The sequence below is a fragment of the Musa acuminata genome, chromosome BXJ3-3 (genome assembly GCF_036884655.1).
Source record: "Musa acuminata AAA Group cultivar baxijiao chromosome BXJ3-3, Cavendish_Baxijiao_AAA, whole genome shotgun sequence".
NCBI classification, from domain to species: Eukaryota; Viridiplantae; Streptophyta; class Magnoliopsida; order Zingiberales; family Musaceae; genus Musa; species Musa acuminata.
This window is the reverse complement of record NC_088351.1, coordinates 35,184,538-35,208,050: the sequence shown is the minus strand read 5'-3', so window position 1 is coordinate 35,208,050 and position 23,513 is coordinate 35,184,538. Positions and strand designations below refer to the sequence as shown.

At 36.9% G+C, this 23,513-nt stretch overlaps 1 protein-coding gene across 7 annotated transcripts; it reads left to right on the top strand.

Annotated features, from left to right (window-relative positions):
- The first annotated feature begins 219 nt into the window (after positions 1-219).
- On the top strand, positions 220-23,039 carry LOC135585882 (CSC1-like protein At4g02900). 7 transcript variants are annotated; one of them, XM_065142096.1, is made up of 14 exons: positions 220-699; positions 865-990; positions 1,081-1,157; positions 1,826-2,226; positions 2,684-2,833; positions 5,772-5,907; positions 9,050-9,151; positions 13,214-13,333; positions 13,423-13,503; positions 17,950-18,290; positions 18,543-18,788; positions 20,637-20,961; positions 22,155-22,281; positions 22,594-23,039. In XM_065142096.1, the coding sequence occupies exons 4-14, from the start codon at positions 1,913-1,915 to the stop codon at positions 22,791-22,793; spliced, it is 2,142 nt and encodes a 713-aa protein (XP_064998168.1). In that variant the 5' UTR covers positions 220-699; positions 865-990; positions 1,081-1,157; positions 1,826-1,912; the 3' UTR covers positions 22,794-23,039. The 7 variants fall into 7 exon arrangements, 6 of the variants coding, with proteins under 6 accessions (XP_064998168.1, XP_064998171.1, XP_064998169.1 ...); XM_065142094.1 differs by having other exon boundaries at positions 222-699; positions 1,090-1,157; positions 22,155-22,385; XM_065142095.1 differs by having other exon boundaries at positions 222-699; positions 18,543-18,689; positions 22,155-22,385.
- Positions 23,040-23,513: the final 474 nt, after the last annotated feature.

Here is a 23,513-nt window from a genome sequence, read left to right as displayed (position 1 = left end):
TTGAAAGGTATGGCGGGAGAGAACCCGCGAGGTTGGGATCCTCTTCAATAGTTTCAAGGATTTCGTTGTGATCGGACCGCTACTGTGTGAGATGATGATTGGACTCGACCCGTCATGGGGAAGCCACGGAAGAATTGTACACGATCATTTATAAGGCTTACTGGATGGCATCAGCAAAGGTCCCCCAACGAGCGAATCGCCACGCCTTCAAAGGCGTGAGCAGACGAGGAGGAGAGAGAATCATACGAGGAGAAAGCTCGGTGGTCGTGAATCGAAAACGCCTCCGGAATTGTTGCGCCCGTCCCACCTCCAATGGCGGATCATCGCGTCGCGGTAATCATCGAGTTGATTTCCTATTTTTATCCTCTCAAGGATCAAGAATCTTGCCCCCCACGAAGAACGAGAAAGAAGGGGCTGAAGCAAAGGCCTCCAAGGATCAGAGCTATCCCTTTTTGCTCGAGAGTCGGCGATGATCGCTTGAGGCATTCCTCTCGCCTCTCTTTCTTTGTCCCCTTCTTTGATTGAATGTAGGTCGATGCTCTTGGCAAATTGTTTAGGGCTCTGAGATAATCTGAGATATCTGGTTGCTTCACTCCTCTGTACCTCGAGTTATTTCTGAGGTATATCAAGGAAAAAGGTGGGCCCAAAAAGAAAACGAAGCAAACCCTGCGTGAGCGAGATAGCTGATAATTTCTTGAGGTACTCCTCTCGCCTCTCTTTCCTTGATTGAAATGCTGAGTCTTGGTCCAGATTCTTGGCAAATCCTTGAAGGGTTTTGTTACAGAATTTGTGTCTGGATCTGGAGGGTTTTTCATAAATTGGTAGTTGGTTATATCGCTCCTAATACCCGGATTAATTTCTTAGGTCAATCAGAAAAAGAAAAAAAAAAGGTGCATTCACCGAGGCAAGGAGAAAAAGGAAGCAATCCTTGTTTGGGTGTGCAAGCTGATGGTTGCTTGACGTACACTTTCACCTCTCTTTGGTTAAAAGGTTGAATCTAGGTTCAGATTCTTGACAAATTCTTGAGGGGTTTTGGCGCAATCCTTATAACTTATTACGTTATTTTAATTAACTTCTTAGGTCAATCAGAAGAAGGTGCAAAAAAAGAAAAGGAGAAGCAATTCCTGCATAAGCAATAGAAACGATGGTTGCTTGAGGTACCATCGCATCTCTCTTTCTTTCTCTCTCATTTTTCTTTGGTTTGAACGATTGAGTCTAGGTTTAGATCCTTGGCAAATTATGGAGGTTTTTGGCATAAACTTCGTACTGGTTACTTCGCTTCCTGTATACCTGGAGTTTTTCTTTACTTTTGTTTGTGATGAGTAGTGTGTGTATTGATTAAAGAATAAAAGGGAAAAATGGGAGGCAACTTTTCAAGAAGTTATTTTGTTCTATGTTGGCGATCCATGGTAACATGTCGCCTCCTCGTAAAATGCATACCTGGCTCACCAGAGCTATTGTTATTTTTTTATAAACCTTGTCTGACTTTCTCCAAAGTTTATTCTTAAATTGAAGGAAAATGATTCACACAATCAGGACCAGAATATGCCAATTCTGAAGTTCCTTTCCACATGCTTCCTATTCTAAGGAGCCCAGATTGTTAAATTTACTTCTAGGTACTAAAGGGATTTTTTCCTTGTAGTATTGGTTGATTGACAGTTTTTCTCCTCTAATATCTAACTGTCATTGTCTAATACTTGTCTATGTCCTTCCAATAGTTCATAACAGCCATCGAAGTGCAAATTTCCTTCTATAAGAGTAAACTGTATGTCATTTGATTCCTTCAATGTCTGATATGATTTTACTGGTTTTTCTATGCTTTTAGTACTGCAGTAGTCTGTCTTGTGCTGAATACCTTAGTTCCACAACGTGGCAACCCACAAATTTGAGCTGAGGGGGAAGTTTCTAAAACATGGCATCACTTGCTGATATTGGGATGTCTGCTGCCCTGAATATCCTGTCTGCATTGATATTTCTGATTGTTTTTGCTGTACTCCGGCTTCAACCATATAATGATAGAGTATATTTTCCTAAGTGGTACCTGAAAGGGATTAGAAGCAGCCCAACACATTCAGGAAACTTTATAAAGAAGTTTGTTAACTTGGACTGCAGAACATATTTGAGATTTTTGAATTGGATGCCTGCAGCATTAAGAATGCCGGAGCCTGAATTAATCGACCATGCAGGACTGGATTCTGCCGTGTATATCAGGATCTATCTACTTGGGTGAGTTGAATAGTGTCATTGCTCCAATGTTGTTTGTTGAAGGTTTCAAGTCTTGCTAAAATGATAGCTGTAAATGGTCATATGAAGGCCACATTATCCATTTCTTACTTGTGCTTTCTCTGACATGACTTTCTCTATATTGGATCCTTATTTTTTTCAGTTCATAGGCACTTTTGTTTTTCATTCTACTTTGCATCTGTTTAAGATCATATGCTTCAGCTCAAATATATACTTGTTTTTAAATCCAAAAATTAACTGCATGCAGATTCTTACATTATAATGTGTGAAATAATACCCCGACTGTTGCTGTTCTTAACAACTTAGGATCATTCTCGCTACTTCTACTGTAGCTTTTGGTATATCGTCGTTCATATATCTTCCTGTGTCTATTTACTTTACAAGTTCCTGTTATTGGCTTCTCATCATATTTATTTCGAATTTTTGTTATTTCCTGCAGGTTAAAAATTTTTGCGCCTATAGCTGTGCTTGCATTTGGTGTTTTGGTTCCTGTTAATTGGACTGGTGGAACACTGGAGAACAATAAAGATTTAACATTCAGTGATATCGATAAGCTCTCTATATCAAACATTCAATCTGGTTCAGAAAGGTTTTACCTCTCTTTCCCATGCACTTGGTTGAGGTCTAAACAACATAATTTAGATATGTTTAATGTACTCAAACCTGCATAATTTGAAAAGTGATGCATCACGCTCAGAAACCCCAAGCTCTCTCAACATAAGTTGGACCCTTAAATCCATACCACAAATAGCCTCCAGCCAAGGGAGCTTCTGTCCATGTAGGGGCATATTTAATGTACTCAAAGTTATGCAGTTTGGGACGAGATGAACCTGCCTATTGGCTCCAAGTTATCTTGAGCTTCGTTATGCAAGGAGGCCAATGCTTCCACAAATAACCAATTTATGATGATCAGAATTGGTGGATGTGGGTCCTGTATCATGTTGTGACCCATGAGAGTAACATTGACATGTTAAATAATATATATCATGGTAGTTTAAATCCTTTGTCATATCATCATAGAATAAATATCATTGCCCAAATTATATGTAAGAATTGGGAGCTTTTAAAATATTGCTTCATATGCAATACAGTCATAATCAAGGAATTGAATTTCATGTACATCATGCCCTAAATTAGGTCTACATGAAAGAGATCTAAGCTAAGGATGGAAGAGTAAGCATAAGCCCCAACCTATTTGCATGAAACTAGCTTAGAGATTATATTCAGATGCCTTGATTTGAAGAGAAATTGAACCCTATGTTGAAATTGGATCTTCTTCTCTAGCAAATAACCCTCCTGTAATGTTCTTCAATGATTTTGGAAGTGTGTTGAGAGCTATTTAGGAGAGAAATGAGAGAGATTTGGAAGAGAATGAGAGCATGAGTGAGAGGGAGTGTGAGAGAAGGGGAAACAGGAAAAAGGGGCTGTTTAAAGGGCCCAAGGAGACCCCAGTGGATCACTTTGGATTGGGTCCACTTCGGATGAGCTTGCCGTCCGGTGCAGATCATTTTAGTGCCCTGTGTTTTTAATAGAATTTCTAAGTTTTACTGTTGATTTTGTAATTTGGAATTTATTTTATTTGTTCACTTGCCGAATGTCTTTGTCTTGAACCTTGAGTCTGTAACCATGGTGAAATTGATTTACCGCACTATTATGAGCCATGCCAACTTTTGCCATACAGATTCCAAGGACATAATAGAATTGTCTTTCGAAAAGGAGATCATAAAATTTAATGTGGAATGATTGAGCATCATTTTGCCGGTATAATTGGAATCGTAGTGCTATATGAAATACAGTAATAGATCATATAGATGCTTCTGAAGTCGAGTTCTATTAAAGATTTGGATTCAGTGTTTTCATATCGGAAGTATAGGCTGGTATCTATTGATATACCTGCCAACAAAATCAGACCAACCATCTTAGCTAGCCAACAATGGACTCCACCAAAGCACCTGGACTTCAATTGAACCATTATCCAATAATTATTACATCAAGTAGAGCATTACTACAAATACATTCTAAAGGGTGGCAATGCAACAGAGTTAAATATGTATGCATACATGACCAACTCAATCAATATGGGCTGGTATCTATTGATGTACCTGTTCATACTGGATGGTAAGCCCTATATGATTATTGTACCTGGGCACAATTTTACTGTTGGAACAAGGTTCACTAAAAACCCGACGGTAGTGCAGTAGCTGCGGTGCCATATCCTTTTTTGTTTTTGACAGCTTTTGACAACTCTTGTTTTCTTGTTTTTCCCTTTTCCATTCTTTCTCTCCTCTCTCCCTTCGTCTCTTCCTCCTTCCTGCAATATCTTTGCCACTGGCACTGCCTTCTCCACTCCACCTCTTCATCACTGTTGTCTCCTTCCTCCACCTTTGGTATGCTTTTCTTCCTCCTCTCCTCCATCAGTCTCTTTCTTTTCTCATGATCCTACTGCTTCGCCTCCCTGCTTCTCACCCTCTTTCATTCAAGTCTGAGTGGTACTGGTTCATTTTGAGTATTGGTGCATTGATAAGTACCAAAATCATATAAATTCAGTTGCCAAGCAGTATAAGTCGGTATACCAATCAGTATATCAGTACCGTACTAGTCTGACTGATTAGTAAAATTGGTATTAGACTGTGATTTAATTCCTTATTTGGTCATGTATGCATGCATATTTACTCTGTTGCCTGCCCACCCTTTAGAATGTATTTGTAGTAGTGCTCTACTTGATGTAATAATTATTGGATAATGGTTCAATTTAAGTCCTGGTGCTTTGGTGGAGTCCATTGTTGGCTAGCTAAGATGGTTGGTCTGATTTTGTTGGCAGGGTCTGACAACATCATCAATCTGAAGTTACATTTAGAAACTATACTTTAGATCCATCTTGTTGGTGTTGCTACTAGATGGGTTTAAGAGATTTGTGACTAAGAAGCACGCAGCACATATTGCTATAATATGATGAACTATATTCAATATATTTAGCTGGTGATTATCGAGGATTTGGAAGTAGAATGTTCCCGTAGTGGTAATGCATTTATTTAAATGAAGATTTGTCATCAAGAAAATGTCTCTAATGCATTATTTGTCATCTTAAGTCTTGTCATCCTTGTGCTTTAGCTGTAGAAATTTCTGAACCATTTTCAAGTGTGCTTGTTCTCAAGGATGAGTTTTGCCAAAATGTTAATTTTTTTGAATTGATAAAGGTTATAATTTAAGATTATTATCGTGAAACTTGTTGCTGGTTCTGAAATTTTTAATGTGTCTCCATGGTCCATCCCTTTTAAATCATTGTTGTTTTTCAAATTTTGAATGTTAAACTTGTCTCCTAGTTTCTCACATATTTTTGTGTAGCATTGGCATTGGTTAGATAAGACTCTTAAACTTATCATTTTTTATTCTCTAATATATTGCCTTTGTAGCATTGCGCATATGTTTTTTAGGCAAAGTTGTGCAACTGCACTAGTAGTATCCCTTCCTATCTGCATAGAGAACCGAATCCACCATAGTGATACATAACATGCTTTTCTTGTCAGGTTCTGGGTGCATTTGGCAATGGCCTATGTTTTTACACTTTGGACATATTGTGTATTGTACACTGAATATAAGAAAATAGCATCGATGAGGTTGCATTTTTTGGCTTCTGCAAATAGACGACCAGATCAATTTACTGTGAGTTTTTCTAAAAGCAGCTCTTTATTCTGAAAAGTTCCTCGTATGTGTACGTGCCTGATATTGATGTGTGCAAGAAGATATTTCTTGATCATGATGCTCAATTTTTTAGATTCAGTGTTAGTGTAAATGCATCCAGAAATCATAATTTTGTAAATGGTTCTTTTTATACTCTATATCTTCTTATATGGCCAAGAAAAACATACAAGGCCAAGTCCCATAATTGTACCCCATAAGTATAAAGGATCACAAACAAGGTCGAGTCCCATAATTGTACCCTGTAAGTATGCTTTGTGATTTATGGTTCAATAATTTGTACAGATTCTTTGCACATACGAGGAAGTTTGCAGTGATAAAAGAAAAAATCAAAGAAGGTTGAGAACAAGGTCTGCCATGCTGAAGTGTACCGGCCATACCGGGTGGTACGTACCGGTCCGACAGGTTACCGGTACGCGGACCGTCCCGATGTACCGCTCGGTACACCGGTACCATACTGTACCGAGCTCGGGTCGAAACGCCGGTATGGTACGGTACGGCGAACCTTGGTTGAGAATCCAATTCAGTATCACCTTTGTCTTAGTTCATATATACTCTCAAGCAAGGTCCGTCGTACCGTACCGTACCGTACCATACTACTACAGTGCGGACCGGTATCGAGCGGTTCACGTATCGCTGACCTGTCGGACCGGTACATACCGCCCGTACCGGGCAGTACGATCCGGTACGGCAGACCTTGCCCTCAAGGTCACTTATCACTTCTAAACTATGCTGGAAAAAGTGAAACATACGTCTGTGTTCTACGATCATAGTCCATGATTTAGCCAAATTAATAGTTGAAAAAAAAAGTTGCAAGATGCTTACATATATTAATGATTATATGTCACATAAAAAAATAAAAAATATATTAGAATTGGATGGTCCATTCATCATGGCTATATGATTGTTTCTCTTTGACAAATTAGATGAGACTTCAAAGTTCCCACATGTACCTTATCATATTGCCTACGATCAAAACTGTTAAAGGCTTTCAACATACTTGCGCTATTAAATTGGCAAGGTAGTTGCTACTTGCTAGTATCATGCCTCAGAAAATACATGTACTTGAGGCTTAATAACATATGCATATAACTTATAAGAATGAACAACTGATGACAAAATTATATACATGAATTTCAACGTTCTTCCTGGATTTACAACTCAATATGTATAAGCAAACTCAGATGGACCTTCATTAGCAATCAGCTATTCAAAGTGCAATGTGCAAACACAAGGCATAGATCTTCAAATTATTATATTCCAATTTGGCTAAAAGATGTATTTATAGTAAGTGACACAGTAACTAGGAACAGTTCATATTGTTTGTAAGACCAATTATAGGCATATGGTATAAACTTATACTGCTCCGCGTCAGTTATTGTGATAGTATGTCATGTATCAGAAACTCTGACGCCACTATGATGTAGGACTGTGAATGTGAAGGTTTTTCATATGTTTAAGTCAATTAGAAGGTAAGTATTGAATGCTATGACTTCAGATGTTTTGATGCTTCTTATGGTCTTTAGGTGATCTAGATACCAATATAAGAACTTATATAATGGTCAGTGGTTTTCCATTGTCCACACCAAGGTATGCAATTTCGAATAATACCGTCCGGTACGGGCGGTACGTACTGGTCCGTCAGCTTACCGATACATGGACCGCTCGTTACCGGGCGAAACGAAAAAAAAATATATATATATATTAATATATATATTAATATATATAAATGTTTTATAATAGGCGACGTCGTGTTGCCTTTTTCGGTGACGTTGCCGAGGCAACGCGACGTCGCTTTTTTCGACGACGTCGCCTTATATATATATATATATATATATATCGCTCGGTATACAATTTTGTACCGTACCAAGCAAACGTCGAAACTCTGATACAGTACGAAATTGCATACCTTGATCCACACTGATTTGTAGCAAATAACATTTCTGAAAATTCAGAATTCACCAATCAGTAATAAACGAAAGCAAGGTTTTTAAGATTAGGAGAGATTGATGTATAGGGCTGGGATCCAAATTCACTCCAATTAGTGTCCCATGCAAGTCCTCTCTTGTAGGGAAATTGATGTCACACCACATATGTAAAGAGTTCGACCGTCGCATTAGTCGATTGGTACATCAAACTTTAGAGTAAATGTTCACTGAAAAAAAAAATCTTTAAATACTTCACAACTTACTTGGATTTGATTTGTTAGATATAAGTGTTCTACCTCTTTGATTTATAACCTAAAATCTTACAATCCCCCACTTTATTCATGTCTCCAACCTGCTTATACTATTTCATATTAACAAGATTCCTCAAGGAGAAAATGATCGCAATTATGTCAATTATTTTTCTGTTATTGGAGGCAACAGGTTCAAGCCCACGAGAAGTGGCAATGTCCCAACTAATTGTGAAATTTAGTGAGGATGAAAATTGTGTCATACTTGGCATACCTAGAAAATCAAATTATACGATTACTAACTAATTAGAGAAACTATCACCTATTTTTTCTATATTAGGCTTCACTTTGTAAAATTATGTGTTCAAAAGTTTTCTAAAATCCAATGAGATCATCACAATTCTTTCAGATCATTTGAAATGCTTGTAGAATCATATACTCTTCAGAACAGAATCGCACAAGACTTTTGCTTGTGATTAAATGTGCTAGATACATCATTTACTAAGAGGATTGCTTCCAAAGAACTTTCTGAGGCAAATTGTTTCCAGGCATTCATTTTAATATTTTCTTAAAAAATCATATCTATTGTACAATCTTCAACAGACAGCAATGCAGCAGCCACCTTAGGTATGTTGCTTATTAATGATTTAAACTAAATTTTTTTGGTTTTTAAAACCGGTTGTTGGCTGCCTTGATATTCTCAGTGCTGTAGGCAATAATTAGAAACTCTCTTTTACAAACAAATGAAGCAAAAAATTATAAATAAGTTGGATGCACGGAAGTTACTACATATCTTGTTACAGCTTTGTTTGCGAAATGCTAGTGTTGATTTCTCAAATGAGATAACCTGATCTATGATGCATTGGACAGTTGTGTTCCAGATATAACCTTTACAGCTTCTAGTTCTAAAAGTATCATTGTTCTATTTAGGTTCTTGTGAGAAATGTTCCACCTGATCCTGATGAATCAGTGAGTGAGCATGTTGGGCATTTTTTTTCTGTGAATCATCACGATCATTATCTCACACACCAGGTCAGTATCTGTCTGATTTGAACACTGTAGCACAGTTAAGTTGAATATGTTACTATCACTGGAAATATGCTGCCTGATCCTGATAATTTGTATAACATTATCTATTCGCTGGTTCTGTGAACTTGTATATATCCGAAATAATTCAAGATAAAAGACTCCCAATTATAAGGCTTCAATATATATTTTGGTTCTTTTAAGTTTTTAAGTAAGCTTTCTACAATTATGGCATATCCCCATGGTGGTTTGGCTCTCATAAGCATTGTCAATTTAGTGTCGTGTTGGCACACCATTTGTATAATACATGTCAAGCACTGATATCATGTTAGCATCATACATATTGGTCCAAACAAATTATTATGGTTTGCATATGCAATCATTTTATATATTAGGATGCAACTTTCAGGCATACCTTGGACCTGATCGCTCCATCATTTGTCCTAGTAAAAAGGGACAGCCTAATGCATCTAGGAAGTACATGGTGAAGGAATATCTTGTGGATGACAACAATTTCTTTGGGCAGTAACCACAGTAAGTTTAAAACAGGAAAGGAAATGTAACATACACTAGCAAATCTCACTCTCTTTCTCTCTCTCTCTCTCTCTCTGAGGCAAAGACATAAGACTTCTGTTTTATTTCATTAAAGAAATAAAATAGGTAAATAGAAAAAGGCAAGAACAAAGAGACGAAGAGGAAAACAAAAAGAGAACTTTTACACACTAACAATGAGGAAGGAGGAAAGTTCCAACAAATATATAAAATAAAGCTTAGTTCTTATAGGAATGGTAGGTGTAAAGAAGAAAACTCTCTCTTTCTGAGGCAAAAACATAAGACTTCTGTTTCATTTCACCAAAAAAATAAAATAGGTAAAATAGAAAAAAAGTAAGAACAAAGAGATAAAGAGGAAAACAAAAGAGAATCTTTACACCCTAACAAAGAGAAAGGAAGAAAGTTCCAACAAAATTGTAAAATAAAACTTAGTTCTTATAGGAATGGTTGGTGTAAAGAAGAAAACCGTATGACTATAGTACCAAGAACCAAGGTTTAGAATAGCGGTTGAACTGGTTGATACGAATCAGTATATATAGATCCAACAGGTGATGGACTGCATTTTCATCCTGTTTGGTTTGGTATGGACTTGTAAGGCTCCTTTGCACCAAGCATTAAGCAGATGAATACCAAGTTTTATCAGCCAATACTATACCATTTGACAAAGGTTATCTTTTTTTCTTCTTTTTTTTTCCTTTTTTCTTACTCTCAAGCATGCTCTCTCTTTCTTTTTCCTTTTCCCTTTCTCTCACATTCTCTCTCTACCCTCGCTGCCTCTTTGTTCGGTTTGTCATCTCCTATCGCCTCGCTGCCTCCTCCCACAATGTAGTTGACTCCTCTAAAGCTGCATCGCTGCCTCGTCTTTGTTCAGTTTGTCATCTCCTACTATTGGTATGCTTCTTCCTTATATTCCTCCTCCACTAATCGTCCTTGGCTTCCTCCGCCTTATCATCCTTTGCTAATCCTTCACTTCCCCTTTCTCTTCCTTTCCCCTCGTCTTTCTCTTTTTCTCCCTGTACAGAGTAGTACCATCTCATACGGAGTGTTGGCATATTGATTTGTATCAGTATCATAACGATTTGATAGGCGACTTGTATATGCACCAGTCAAGATTTTAGACGTGAGAACATCACCTTCCTGGAAGCTCCATGATGTACAATAGAAAAAAGTAAGAACAAAAAGATGAAAAGATGCATAGTTTACACTTGACAAAGAGAAAGGAGGAAAGTCTCAACAAAATTATAAGACAAAGCTTGATTGCTTGTGGAATGGGGAATAGTTCCTTGAGATCTATTCCCTGGAATGGGGAAAGCAGTGATTTAAAAAACGCTAGGCGCCAAAAGGCGCCAAGGTCCACAAACGCCCGAGGCGCTAGGCGCTCGCCCAGGCGCTCGCCCGAGCGAAGCGAGGCGCTAAATTATAAAAATATATAATATAATTATAAAAATAGATAATATAATTATTTAAAATTATCTAAATTATAAAAATATATAATATAATTATAACAATAATTTCAAATAAATAAAAAGTAACAACATTAAAATCAAAATAATATATTATTAATCTATTAACAGAAAATTAATCATTTCAAAATTCAAATAAACTTAATATTAAGAGTATACTGAGCCTGATGGAGAAACGAGGAAGCAGCGGCAGCGGCGAGCGGCGGCAACGGGAAAGGGAAAGGGAGCGGAAGGCGCGAGCAGCGGGAGGCCTCGAGGGAGGCGCGAGCAGCAGGAAGGCTCATGGGAGGGCTCGCAGGAGGCGAGAGGGCTCGCGGGAGGCGCGAGCAGCGGGAGGGCTCGCGGGAGGCGTGAGTAGCGGGAGGGCTCGAGAGAGGCGCGAGCAGCGGGAAGGCTCGCGGGAGGGCTCGCAGGAGACGCGAGCAGCGAGAGGGCTCGCAGGAGACGCGAGCAGCGAGAGGGCTCGCGGGAGGTGCGAGCAGCGAGAGGGCTCGTGGGAGGCGCGAGCAGCGACAACGGCGAGCAGCGGCAGCGAGCGACGAGATCGCGATCGGGATCGGGATCGAGAGCAGCAGCGGCAGCAGGTTAGTGTTGGGTTAGGGTTAGGGTTATATCGGTTTAGTTGGTTCGATTGAACCAACTAACAATCGAACCAGGACCGAACCAGACCTAAAATTCTGATTCGGTTGCCTTGGTTTACCCAGGCGCTCGCCCGAAGCGCCCAGCGCCTGGGCTCGGGCGAGCGCCCAGGCGGCGCCTGTTTGAAGCGCACCGCCTGGGACATTAGCGAGGCGCTCGGGCCTCGCCTCGCCTCGCCCGAGCGCCTAGGTGAGCGCCCGAGCGCCTTTTGCAATCACTGGGGGAAAGTCTCAACAAAATTATAAGACAAATAACAGTGGCTCTAATTGGGATCTGTCATACTCAGATATTTAGATTAGCTAAACTCCAAGGGCATGGGTGAAACTGGGCTGCACTCTGTTTGTCTAAATCTGTTTCCATGTCTGGATGAAGATGGATTAGTTCCATAAATGTATGCCCATTACACATTAATGTTGGTATCTATTAAGTGAATTCAAAATTTTCTGGATTTAGACACTGATACAGGTTGAATTTCTTACCTATCGGGATACATAAATAGCTGAATGTATAAAAAGCATTAGATATATTTATATTATCCTAACAGAAGTAACTATATGACTGATTTTGAACGTTGTGACCATTGCCTACTCGTCTAAAGCTTAAACCGGTATATGAAAGGAAATATTCTTTCTCTCAATTGTCCACAACGGCTCAAGTACAAGACAAGGAACGTAATTAAATAGGGAGGAGAGCATGTAAACTCGAACATAGGAACTTTTGGTCTGATACCATGTTGAAGTCAAGGGAAAATTGATTTTTGGAGAGAAGGTTGTGAGCTCAACAGACTTTCTCGTGACCTAAATGCTTTATTTACAATAGATTGACAGATCGAGAAGTCAGACCTTATAGATAGGTATAGGTATACATACCACAACACTGATCATTATCTGATATATTGTGAGCGTTATGTGCATTGTTAAGAATTTTGCATATGATTATTCTCTACATAAGCGAATATAACTGTGGCTTATTGGAAACTTTTCAAAAGTAGAGATTAGTTGCCTAGAGAGTTGACATTCATGTTCATTTGGCATTTGTGTTCAATTGCAATTTAATTAATTTATAGAAAGAAATTTATTCTCTAAAACTTAAATAATCTACTTTTCATTATCTAGTGATATCGGAAACATGTTTTACAGCTAAAATTATTGTTTGGTCTATGAATCGGGACATAATGTTTGTTTTAATGCCCAGAAAAGATCCATGTAGTTAACACCAAATAGGACATTACAACTTGTTGTAATCATTAGTTTTTTGGTCTTAACTATTACCATTATTGTTGTCATAATGGCTGGAATACCTGCTTTGTTTAACTTTTTTCTTTCTATTTCTGGCAGTGAAATGTTTATGTTGGATGCAATGCTTTTCATAACTTATCTAGTTTATCTTTACTGCATCTTTTTATTTTTGGCAGGTTGTATATAATACTAATAAGCTCGCAAAATTGGTTGAGAAAAGAAAAGGCTTAGAAAACTGGTTTATCTACTACGAAAACAAGTACAATCGAAATACTAACATCAGGCCAACTACAAAGGTACTTATGCTATTGACATGTACATCCTGTCTAATTTACTTGACAATCATTGACAGTTTGGTGTATAAACCCATTATTTTTATTCATAGACAGGACTTTTTGGTCTGTTGGGAAAGAGTGTGGATGCCATTGACTACTATAAGGCTGCGATAGAACAGCTACTGAAAGAAGTAAGCATTTAGAGGCATCTAGAATTTTAGATAGGATTACACTTGATCATGATATGGTCTCTTGTTATGACATTTATGGATCAACTGTGCTCCTTGTAGTGTTCAAAGTCATGTTACTTGTTTTTATTTATTAGGTTATGTTTACCTTCATAAGCCTCTCTTGGAAATAATGTGTATAACAAGTAGTGAAAAACATGATAAAGTTATGTTTGGAAAACATATACATGCAAGATGTGCATACTTTTGAAATCAAGGGTCGTAATTTTATACCGTATCGAAGTATAGAGTTCAGCTCGATATGATACGGTACGAGTATACCGAGCGGTACATTCTGGCGTACTTGGTGTATATATCAAGGATTGAAATATCGTACCGTACCGGAGTTTCGACCTTCTCTCGGTATGGCACAGTACGGTATACCGAGCGATATACCGTTCAATATATATATATATATATATATATATATATATATATATATAAAGTAAAAAAAAATTCGGTGACGTCGTAAAAAAAAAATATTATTTATAAAATAATATATATATATATATATTATTAAAAAAATATCGCTCGGTAGCGAGCAGTCCGCGTACCGGTTTACTGTCGGACCGGTATGTATCACCCGTACCGGGCAGTATCATTCGAAACTGTATACCTTGGTATTATAATAATAATAATAATAATAATAATAATAATAAATAAATAAATAAATTATAAAAATTAAAAATTAAAAAATAAAAGAGGGGCAACGTTGCTGAGCGTTTCTTCTCCCTACGTGGGGAGAAGAAAACCTCAAAGCCTCGGCGACGTCGTCGAGGTTTCTTCTCCCTACACGGATTAGGAGAAGTCGTCGACGACGCCAAGGTCTCCTTGCGAAGCCTCGGCAACGTCATCAAGGTTTCTTCTTCGCACGCCGAGGCTTCTTCTCCTCGCACGGCGGATTAGGAGAAGTCATCGACGATACCGAGGCCTTGTCGCCTCAGATGAGGAGGAGGCGACATCTCATTTGCGGCGTCCGGCGAGGGAGGGCGATGACGGATCGAGATCGTCGAGGGAGAGTGGTGCCGGATCTCCAGGTTCTCCCTTTTCTTCTCCCTCTTCTTCCTTCTCCCTCAGCTAATACTACCTAGTAGCGGGCGGCGACGGTCGAAATCGACCATCATCGATCGATTTCAGGTGGTAATGGGGTGGAAACAGCCCCAATCGACGGTACCGTCGGGTACGGACGTTGTCATTTGAAATTAAAAACCCTGTTTGAAATGACTTTGTATGTTCATATAGAATTGAGCCAATTATCCCACATGTAGAGTTCTAAAAGTTTATTTCATATATTAGATTCTTAGTCTTAGTTCTATTTAATCTAAAAACCTTTAGTTTTAAAAATTTGTCTTCACAACACAAGTTTATACTAAATCCCAACTAAACTTTTAATTAAATAATTTTGTTAGCAAAGAGCATATACCATGTTTTTTTGTGTATAACTAGTAAGTTCCTTAGTCACCAATGTGAAAAGATAAAGGCTTAAAGGTTGATTCTTGATTCTTAATATAACCCTATATTCTAAGAAAGCTTGATAGACACTCCTATAATCCTGAGACTAATAATTATTTTATGATACATATATATTGTCACATTAATAAATACTAGATACTAAAAAAAAATCTCATAGAATTCTTTCTAAATTCTAGATACTCATTTTCTTTCTGAATTCAACCATGATAAATCTCATAGATTTTTATTGTAGGTTATCTCAAGTTAATGAAATCATATGCAAATCTTTCTTCTTATCTTTATCTTTTTCAATAATTATACAGTGATTAAATAATATCTATAATAATCTTGTGGTCATGAAAAACCAAGTTTTTTTCTTGGAAATACTTGGTTCACATGACTTGTTAGTATACTTAACTCTTTTCCAAATTGTTTCATGGTACCACTAATTAGTTTAATCCCCCTACAATTAGAAAAGCTTTTAATATCTCCCTTATTTCAAAAATGGATACTAAAAAACACTTCATTCATTTGACATCTTTTCATTCTCAAAACTTTGGTAAATAAACTTAGTTAATCAAACTACCTTTAAATCCCCTGAACTCGGATACTAAAACACACTTCATTCATTTGACATCTTTTCATTCTCAAAATTTTGGTAAATAAACTTGGTTAATCAAACTTCCTTTAAATCCCCTGAACTCTTCCAAATTCAATATGAATACCATGAGGTCATACATTATTGTAAATCTTCTTTCTGTTTCAGGCTTCTTTTACCTTATTTGTTCTAATTTTATCAATAAATATATTTTTAAACTTTCAATTGTTGTCTATCCCAAGGCAAATATATTATAGAACAATCATTAAATAATTTATAAAAAAATAATTCCTCCATATTTTCCTAATTCCATATTATTAACCAACACTTCTTGTCTTGATCCTATTCTTAGCACATAGCTTACCATAAAAACTATCCTGATCATGTACTTATAACTATTTTGCCTCTTAGTCCTTTTCTTTTACCTCTTTTTAATAATTATATATCTTCCAAATTTGTATTCATTTGTACAAGTTTACCAATTTTTAAAATATGGATCCTTTTTTCTAGTGAGGGCCTTTTAAACTTGTGTAAATGGCTACCAACTGAAGTCAGTCCCCTCTCTTCAGATTCTCCGTGAATCTTTTGTCATACTCCTAATCTTAGTAGCTATTGAAGTCCATATGATATTAGATTATCTCCAACCAAAATTTATGCCTCTTCTTTTTCTAATTTACTTTTAGAAAATCTTATATGACTGACTTGAAGTTCTATCATCTAACTTTTGTAAAAGTACCTGCTATGGTTTTCACCTTCCATTTCTTAAAACATACGTCGAATAACATCAATCTATGTTGAATAGTCAAGTTATATCCAGATATAACTTTTTGATCTTTACATTACCATTCTAGCAAGGAAGAAGAATCTCTGCCTATAGTTATTGTGACTTATGAGTTATGTCCACTCTTATTCATCTCTTTTCTTGAAGTTAGTATTGATAATTACAAGGGCATAAAAAGTAGCAAAATTTTAAATCGTACTGCCTTCTTCATACTTTCTAGTTATTCAAAGCCCTCATGTACTCTTTAAATTCTTGTATATTTTTATCTCCTATATGACTATTTGAATCCCCTACACAGATAAATTTTCGATTAGAATTCCTTGAACAATTTAAAGTTTCATGGGATCTAATCGTTCTGAGAAGCATAAGCACTTATAACATCAATATTTCTTCTCCCAACATAAAATTTAAAACTATCTCCAGCTCTTTTCATCTTTATAACATCATCACTAATATCCTTATCGATGATGATACATCACACCATTTCTATGTTTAATTTTTATAGTGTACCAAATTTGATATACAATGCAAACTATCATCCTACATTTTTTTTACCCACATAGTTTCCCACAAATGAATTATGTTAATTGTCCTCCTTATCATCATAGATATGTAGCTACCAATTGTCATCCCTTTCTTGGAAGTTCTCTTATAATCCATGTTGCTCGCCTAATCTTATGATCCTAGACTTACTCGATGCAAGAACCATTGCTTATTTTGCACCGTATCCCGGTGCCGATTTTATGGTCCATTCTGAGTGACATCCTAGCTATTCTTTGCATTTCTGAGGCACGTGAATGGTGAAAATGTCATGATTCAAGTCACTTCTAAGTGACGACTTAACATCAAAACGAAAACATTTGAGATCCATGCTCATGAGATTTGATTAGGTCTTATGTTAACTCTCAATGGCCTAATGCAACGCTCCATTTTTCATCCAGTTTTGTGATAGAAACAAATGGTGCTAGATAGAAAGAATAATAAACCATTATCCTCTTTTAGCCCATCTATTAGTTGTCTCTGACATAATCAGCCTTTAGCTCCAACACCAAGGATCCCACGTCCTATCACCAGGATGCTCTCTTCCTAATGGTTCCCCTTTCCTCAAAATGTCCTATCATGAATTGTTGGGCTAAAACACTGAGGTTTGCTTTGTAGACATTATACCAGACAAAGATGCATAGCTTTATTGCCAGGTTTGAATGTCTCCTTGCTTGCTATTCATTGACGTAATTGGGAGTATACGTCTCAAACTGTTAATTGGACCTTCTGAAGACCTTGCTTCAAATATTTGTGAGTGGAAAGGCATGAGAGAAGCTCCAAGCCATTCCCACTTCTATGGTTTAGAATTTAGTGTTGTTGTCAATTCATATCCAATTTGTATAAACATGAAGCAAATATAGCTGTTCAATACTCCAATCTTTGTAAGGTCTTCATGAATAACTGACTAGGAAGCAACATTTCTGTACCTGTTCAGATGCGCTGATCAAATCAATTATTTTATGCTCTTCAATATTGAATGGAATCTTTCTAAAATATGAAGTTCTTTTCTCATAATGGTTACCTTTGTTCTATGTAGGAAGCATCAGAACGAGAAAGGATAATTAGTGATCCTAATGCTATAATCCCAGCAGCTTTTGTGTCATTTAAAACCCGATGGGGTGCAGCTGTTTGTGCCCAAACACAGCAATCAAGTAATCCAACTTTGTGGTTAACAGATTGGGCTCCTGAGCCCCGTGATGTCTATTGGCCCAATCTTGCTATCCCCTTTGTTGAGCTTACAATTCGGAGGTTAATTATGGCTGTTGCAATTTTCTTTCTTACCTTTTTCTTTATGATCCCGATTGCATTTGTTCAATCTCTAGCCAATATTGAGGGATTCGAGAAGGTCTTTCCTCTCTTAAGGTCTCTAATAGAAACGTAAGTGTTTCTTATTTTGTTCTTGCAAACGCTTTTCTTGTTATGGGAAATATTGATATTTTGTATTTGACCAATATGGTTGATTCAGAACACCATCTAACAGAGTATGGCTTTAGGTTTCTGAAAAATAATATGCCTTTTTGAAAATTGATGAGGAAGTGATCGAGCGAATTCACACGGCATGGAGTCAATCATAAATCAGTTTATAGTCATCAAAATGTCTGAACCTGAATTGTTGAATATTATGTGCAGGAATCTAATTAAGTCATTCATACAAGGTTTTCTACCAGGAATTGCATTAAAGGTCTTCCTTATTCTTCTTCCAACAATACTCATGACAATGTCCAAGATAGAGGGTCACACATCCTTATCAACATTGGACAGGAGATCTGCTTCTAAGTACTATCTTTTTCTTCTGGTTAATGTATTTCTTGGGAGTGTTATTACAGGAACAGCATTTCAACAACTAAATAGTTTCATTCACGAATCTGCTAACACGTATGTGTTTTTATTTCTAAGTTCTTGATTAATGCATATTTTTACTAGTTACTTGGATCACTAGAGAATTGTTTGGATCATTTGTTTTGGGTATTTACATAATTTGTTTACGAAGAAAACAACACTTTTCATTTGGATATGCAACCAGTGGGTGTATGTTTTTCTTTATATTCCTTTCTTTCCCATAATGTAAACCCTCTTAAAGAAACAAGACAACTGTGATAAAGCATTATTTTGATATACAAAAGGTTTACACGTCCCTTTAACTTGTCTGGAAGACATCGATAGCAGTTGCTGGTCCTTTGTTTAATGATATTGATTCATGCTCTAGTTTTCCACTAGCAACGTCACTTTGTCCTCGGAGCCTCCCATGACAGCAAGTTGTGCCCGTGATATCATGTCCCATAAGGCATAAACTGTTCTTTAACTGAATGAAACATGCTAATGATATTGCTCGATGCAAGGGCTTATGGCATTCTTTCAGTGTAATATACTTTTCAAGAATTGCAGTGTCACAGTATACCACCTGTATTAGGTGCTATGTACTTGTCCAACTGCCAACCATCACATGGACCATGCTTCTTAGAGTGGTATACAGTGAACTAGCTCAAAAGAATTAAAATAGTGCTTAGTTTTGGTCAAATTGCAATCAGTTTTGATTTAAACCACTTAACATAATTGAAACACATGAACTGAAATTGCAAGTGAACCTTTGAAAATTGAATCCTTTGAAACCATCAAAATCGCTTGCTCAGGCTTTGACCCTCTCTTCCACTGAATCTAATTGCTTATTGGTACTCACTGGTCAACAGTGACCACACGATGGGAAGAAGATGAAGAAGAGAAGGAGAAGGTTTTCCTTCTTCATATTTTCCTTTTTATTAGTACCAGATAGTACTGATGGTGCTGGCAAGCTGGACTGGTCCAAGAGGTGAGTTGCATTATCAATTGAAATCCTTAGTCAACTATGTTAATAGTTGGGATGTTTGGTGTTGGAAAAAACAAGAGATTTCATTTATTACAAGGACCTTAGGACTTCAGTAATTGGGGTAGTAGATAATAAGAAGGATCTGTAGCAGAAAGCAAATCCTCCACCCAGTCTCATACTCAAGAAAGCCTTTCACTTTAGTGGCATTAGAAAACACCAGTTTGATGATTTCTATCCAGGAAATTTTATGTATTCATAGTAAAGATATTTTCGTATACTATGTAGTGGAAAATGGATTGAGCATAGTTAAAAATATCAAGCATAGGTGGGAATCAAGACAATCGTTGAAGTTGTACATTGCTGAATTGCGCCTAACCTGCATTCAACATTTATTGGAAAAACATTTCATTGGTTGACAGATACTCATGAAACACAGAATGATTGTAGAAAACCTTTAATAAATTCCTTCTCATTTGTGAGTTCTCTCTTGTGGGAATTGATTCCACATAAAAGTCCTGGTTACATTGCTGTAAAATCTTGATGTACAATTTTCTGATTTAAGTGTAAATAATGAAGCAAGACAGCAGATTTGAGTAGGATGTCAAGGATTAGAAGGCATATATGTTGATTCTATGAACACAATTAGAATAAAACAACAAACAAATATTGGTTATGGAGTGGCTTATGACTTCTGATTAAGTAGATCAAGCCAGTAAGATAGTGAACAAATATTTTTTCTATTTGTAGTTTCTTAGCAAACAAATAACTGGCGCATACATTAGTATATCAAGCCAGTAAGATAGTGACCATACTTGGAAAGTATGCTTTCATCTTTTCTGAAGATCAAGTATCTCTTAAGTACCATTGCAAAACAATTTCTTGTTTATCTTGTGGGATGTTAAATGTTCCATTTTGTGCAGAATTCCTGTAACTGTTGGGATGTCTATTCCAATGAAAGCAACATTTTTCATCACCTATATAATGGTTGATGGATGGTCAGGTATTGCTGCCGAAATACTTAGACTGAAACCATTGATCATTTTCCATCTGAAGAATACATTTTTAGTCAAGACTGAACAAGATCGTGAGCAAGCTATGGATCCTGGCAGTTTAGAGTTTGCATCCTCAGAACCAAGAATACAACTATATTTCTTGCTTGGATTTGTATATTATGTTATCACCCCAATTTTTCTTCCATTCCTACTCATCTTCTTCGGCCTGTCATATGTTGTGTTCCGCCATCAGGTACTCTGGTTATTAAGTTTTATTTTTCAATGGTATCTTATACTTTTTAAGAACTTTGCGTGGCGTTGTTCCTGTAGGACTCATTTCTTAATAGCTTTTCATTATTCGTAGTTTGGAGTTTAGGTTACAGACTAGCTGTGCACGGAATTAAGGTGAGTATAAATTTTGCAAAGCAACTTTTACACGTTTTATATTGATGTTGATATAAAAATCAATGAGAAAGAGTGTAGATATCAATGAGGAAAAGTGTGTGCAGTGGAACAAGGGAACAATTGGATAGAGTGCAAGAAAAGTTGCTTTTGTCATGGTAATATGATGTTTTGACTTCTAACTTGTTTTGTTGTTTTTAACTCAATCCTATCATCAATCAGTTTTACAAATGTAGATATCTCCAACTGTCTTCTTCCCACTAGTTTTACCAATATAGAGTATAAAGCAGAACCAAAAGCTGATGTTTCATAGGTCTTTCTTTTAACATGCATGTCGCTGTTTAATGTTTAGTTGCTTGTACCTTTTAGAAAATGCCAACAAAATATACGTGCACACAGGTCTGTTTTATTTGTCCCTGTGAGGTGAATGTTCCGTAGAGAGAGAGCAAGAGAAGCACAAAGAAAATGAAAGAAGATTCCCTACAGCAAGATTGTCGTTTACCCCGTTAAGGGTCTATGCAAATATCTGGGAATTTAGAGAACATGTATGTTTGCTCCAGGATATCTTTTAACTGCAAACAAGCAAGATCTTCCTCATTATTGGACTTTTAGGCATGGAGATAATACAACTAGGGATTTGGTTTCCATGGATTGGAACTTTGCTACAACTTTGGTACAACAATATCACATTAATAAATTGGTCTTTGAAGTCTTTGAAGATTTCTGTGGAATCTTCTCATTTTTTGAGCTATACTCTATAGTAGATGGAAAATGTCTTGGGTGATGAATAGTACATGTGTTTTTTGATACATAAGGTTCTTCAACATAGATAGATGTGCTACAAGATTAATCTTACGCATATCGGCATGTAAAAATATAAGTATATTTTTCCCCAGTTGGACCTATTATTTTTTTTGTTCTTTTGAATAAAATGCATTTGAAATGCATGAATCTTTTATCAGTCATTTTTTATGAATGCTAATCCATTCCATTTTTGCTTTGAACTTCAAATGTTTGATGACCTCTAATGTTTGTTGGTTATAGATAATAAATGTATACACTCAAGAATATGAAAGTGCTGCTGCATTCTGGCCAGATGTCATTAGACGGGTGATTATTGCAATGATAATCTCACAACTTTTGCTTATGGGCTTGATGAGTACTAAACATGGTTCTCTTACTGTTCCTATACTTGTTCTTCCTTTGTTGACAATATGGTTTCACATATACTGCAAGAGTCGATTCGAACCAGCATTTATCAAGTTTCCCCTGCAGGTTTGTTTCAGAGATAGCAACTTCGATCTCTCATTTATCTGGATATGAATTGTCTCAATGCTAATGATCTAGATTTCATATAGTGCTTTGAATCCGAGACTTATATAGATGAACAAGTATACGCACTTTTTATTAATGGTTGTTTGTTTTGGATGAAATATATGTATGTACATGGGCTTTGGATTCATGAGATATTATCCCTTTGCAGGATGCAATGGTAAAGGACACGCTAGAACGAGCAACAGAGCCACACCTAAATTTGAGAGCTTACCTTCAAGATGCATATGTCCACCCGGATTTTCACAGCGAAGATGTGGAGCATCCAATGATTATCGAGGAAGAAAACAATACGCTTGTCCCGACCATACGAACCTCCCGAAGGAGTACTCCTGGGGAAAGCAAATATAACTCTGAAGTTGGTTCTGAATGTGAGTTCTAAGTCAACTTTGTATTCTTTGTCACTTGATCCTTATCATTGTGAACGTCTTGTAAGGTCTTGTTGATACCTCCTCTCTGTGAGCTTCAGGCGTTCTTGTACCCTCCTTACTTATGGGGTAAGATAACAACATTACCAGATACCTAAGTTTGGAACTCGTTGTTGGATATAACATGCTCATACTTAACCAGCTTTAGGAAATGCTAATATCTGCTCTACGGCGGTAGCTCAGGCCAAGTCAGTAGGAATCTTATATTGCGATGTCTTCATGAAGAATTCGTAAGAGTGTATGCACGACATGTCTTTTTTATTTATTTTTATTTATTTTTTTAAGATAAGACTGCATCCACTTGATGAATTGCGAAGTCGTCCACCTATTGACACTATTTCTTTTTAGCTGCTGCTTGTTGTTGAGATGCTTTTTATCAGTAGAGCATGTTTTATGATCATTAAATAGTCGAAGAAAAATGCTCCTTCAATAAAAAAAAAAGAAAAAGAGTTCATTTATTTGAGATGATGATACGAGTAACAAATTGGGCTTCCAAATTAGATTTATTAAAACCATATTAACTCCAGTCCTAATAACGACATCGACCTTGCCCGAGTCACGCGCCCCGCACACAACCACGAGCTACCGTTGCCTCGCACTTCTTTCCATTATTTCTCTTTCTAGTTCTTACCTGTTTTCCGTC

What these genes read in the sequence shown, in the direction of transcription:
- LOC135585882 (XM_065142094.1), top strand. Translation starts at nt 1,913, where the DNA reads ATGGCATCACTTGCTGATATTGGGATGTCTGCTGCCCTGAATATCCTG. An exon ending in ATCATTATCTCACACACCAG is followed by an intron (nt 9,152 to 13,213) that starts GTCAGTATCTGT and finishes TATTTTTGGCAG; the next exon opens with GTTGTATATAATACTAATAA. An exon ending in TAGAACAGCTACTGAAAGAA is followed by an intron (nt 13,504 to 17,949) that starts GTAAGCATTTAG and finishes TGTTCTATGTAG; the next exon opens with GAAGCATCAGAACGAGAAAG.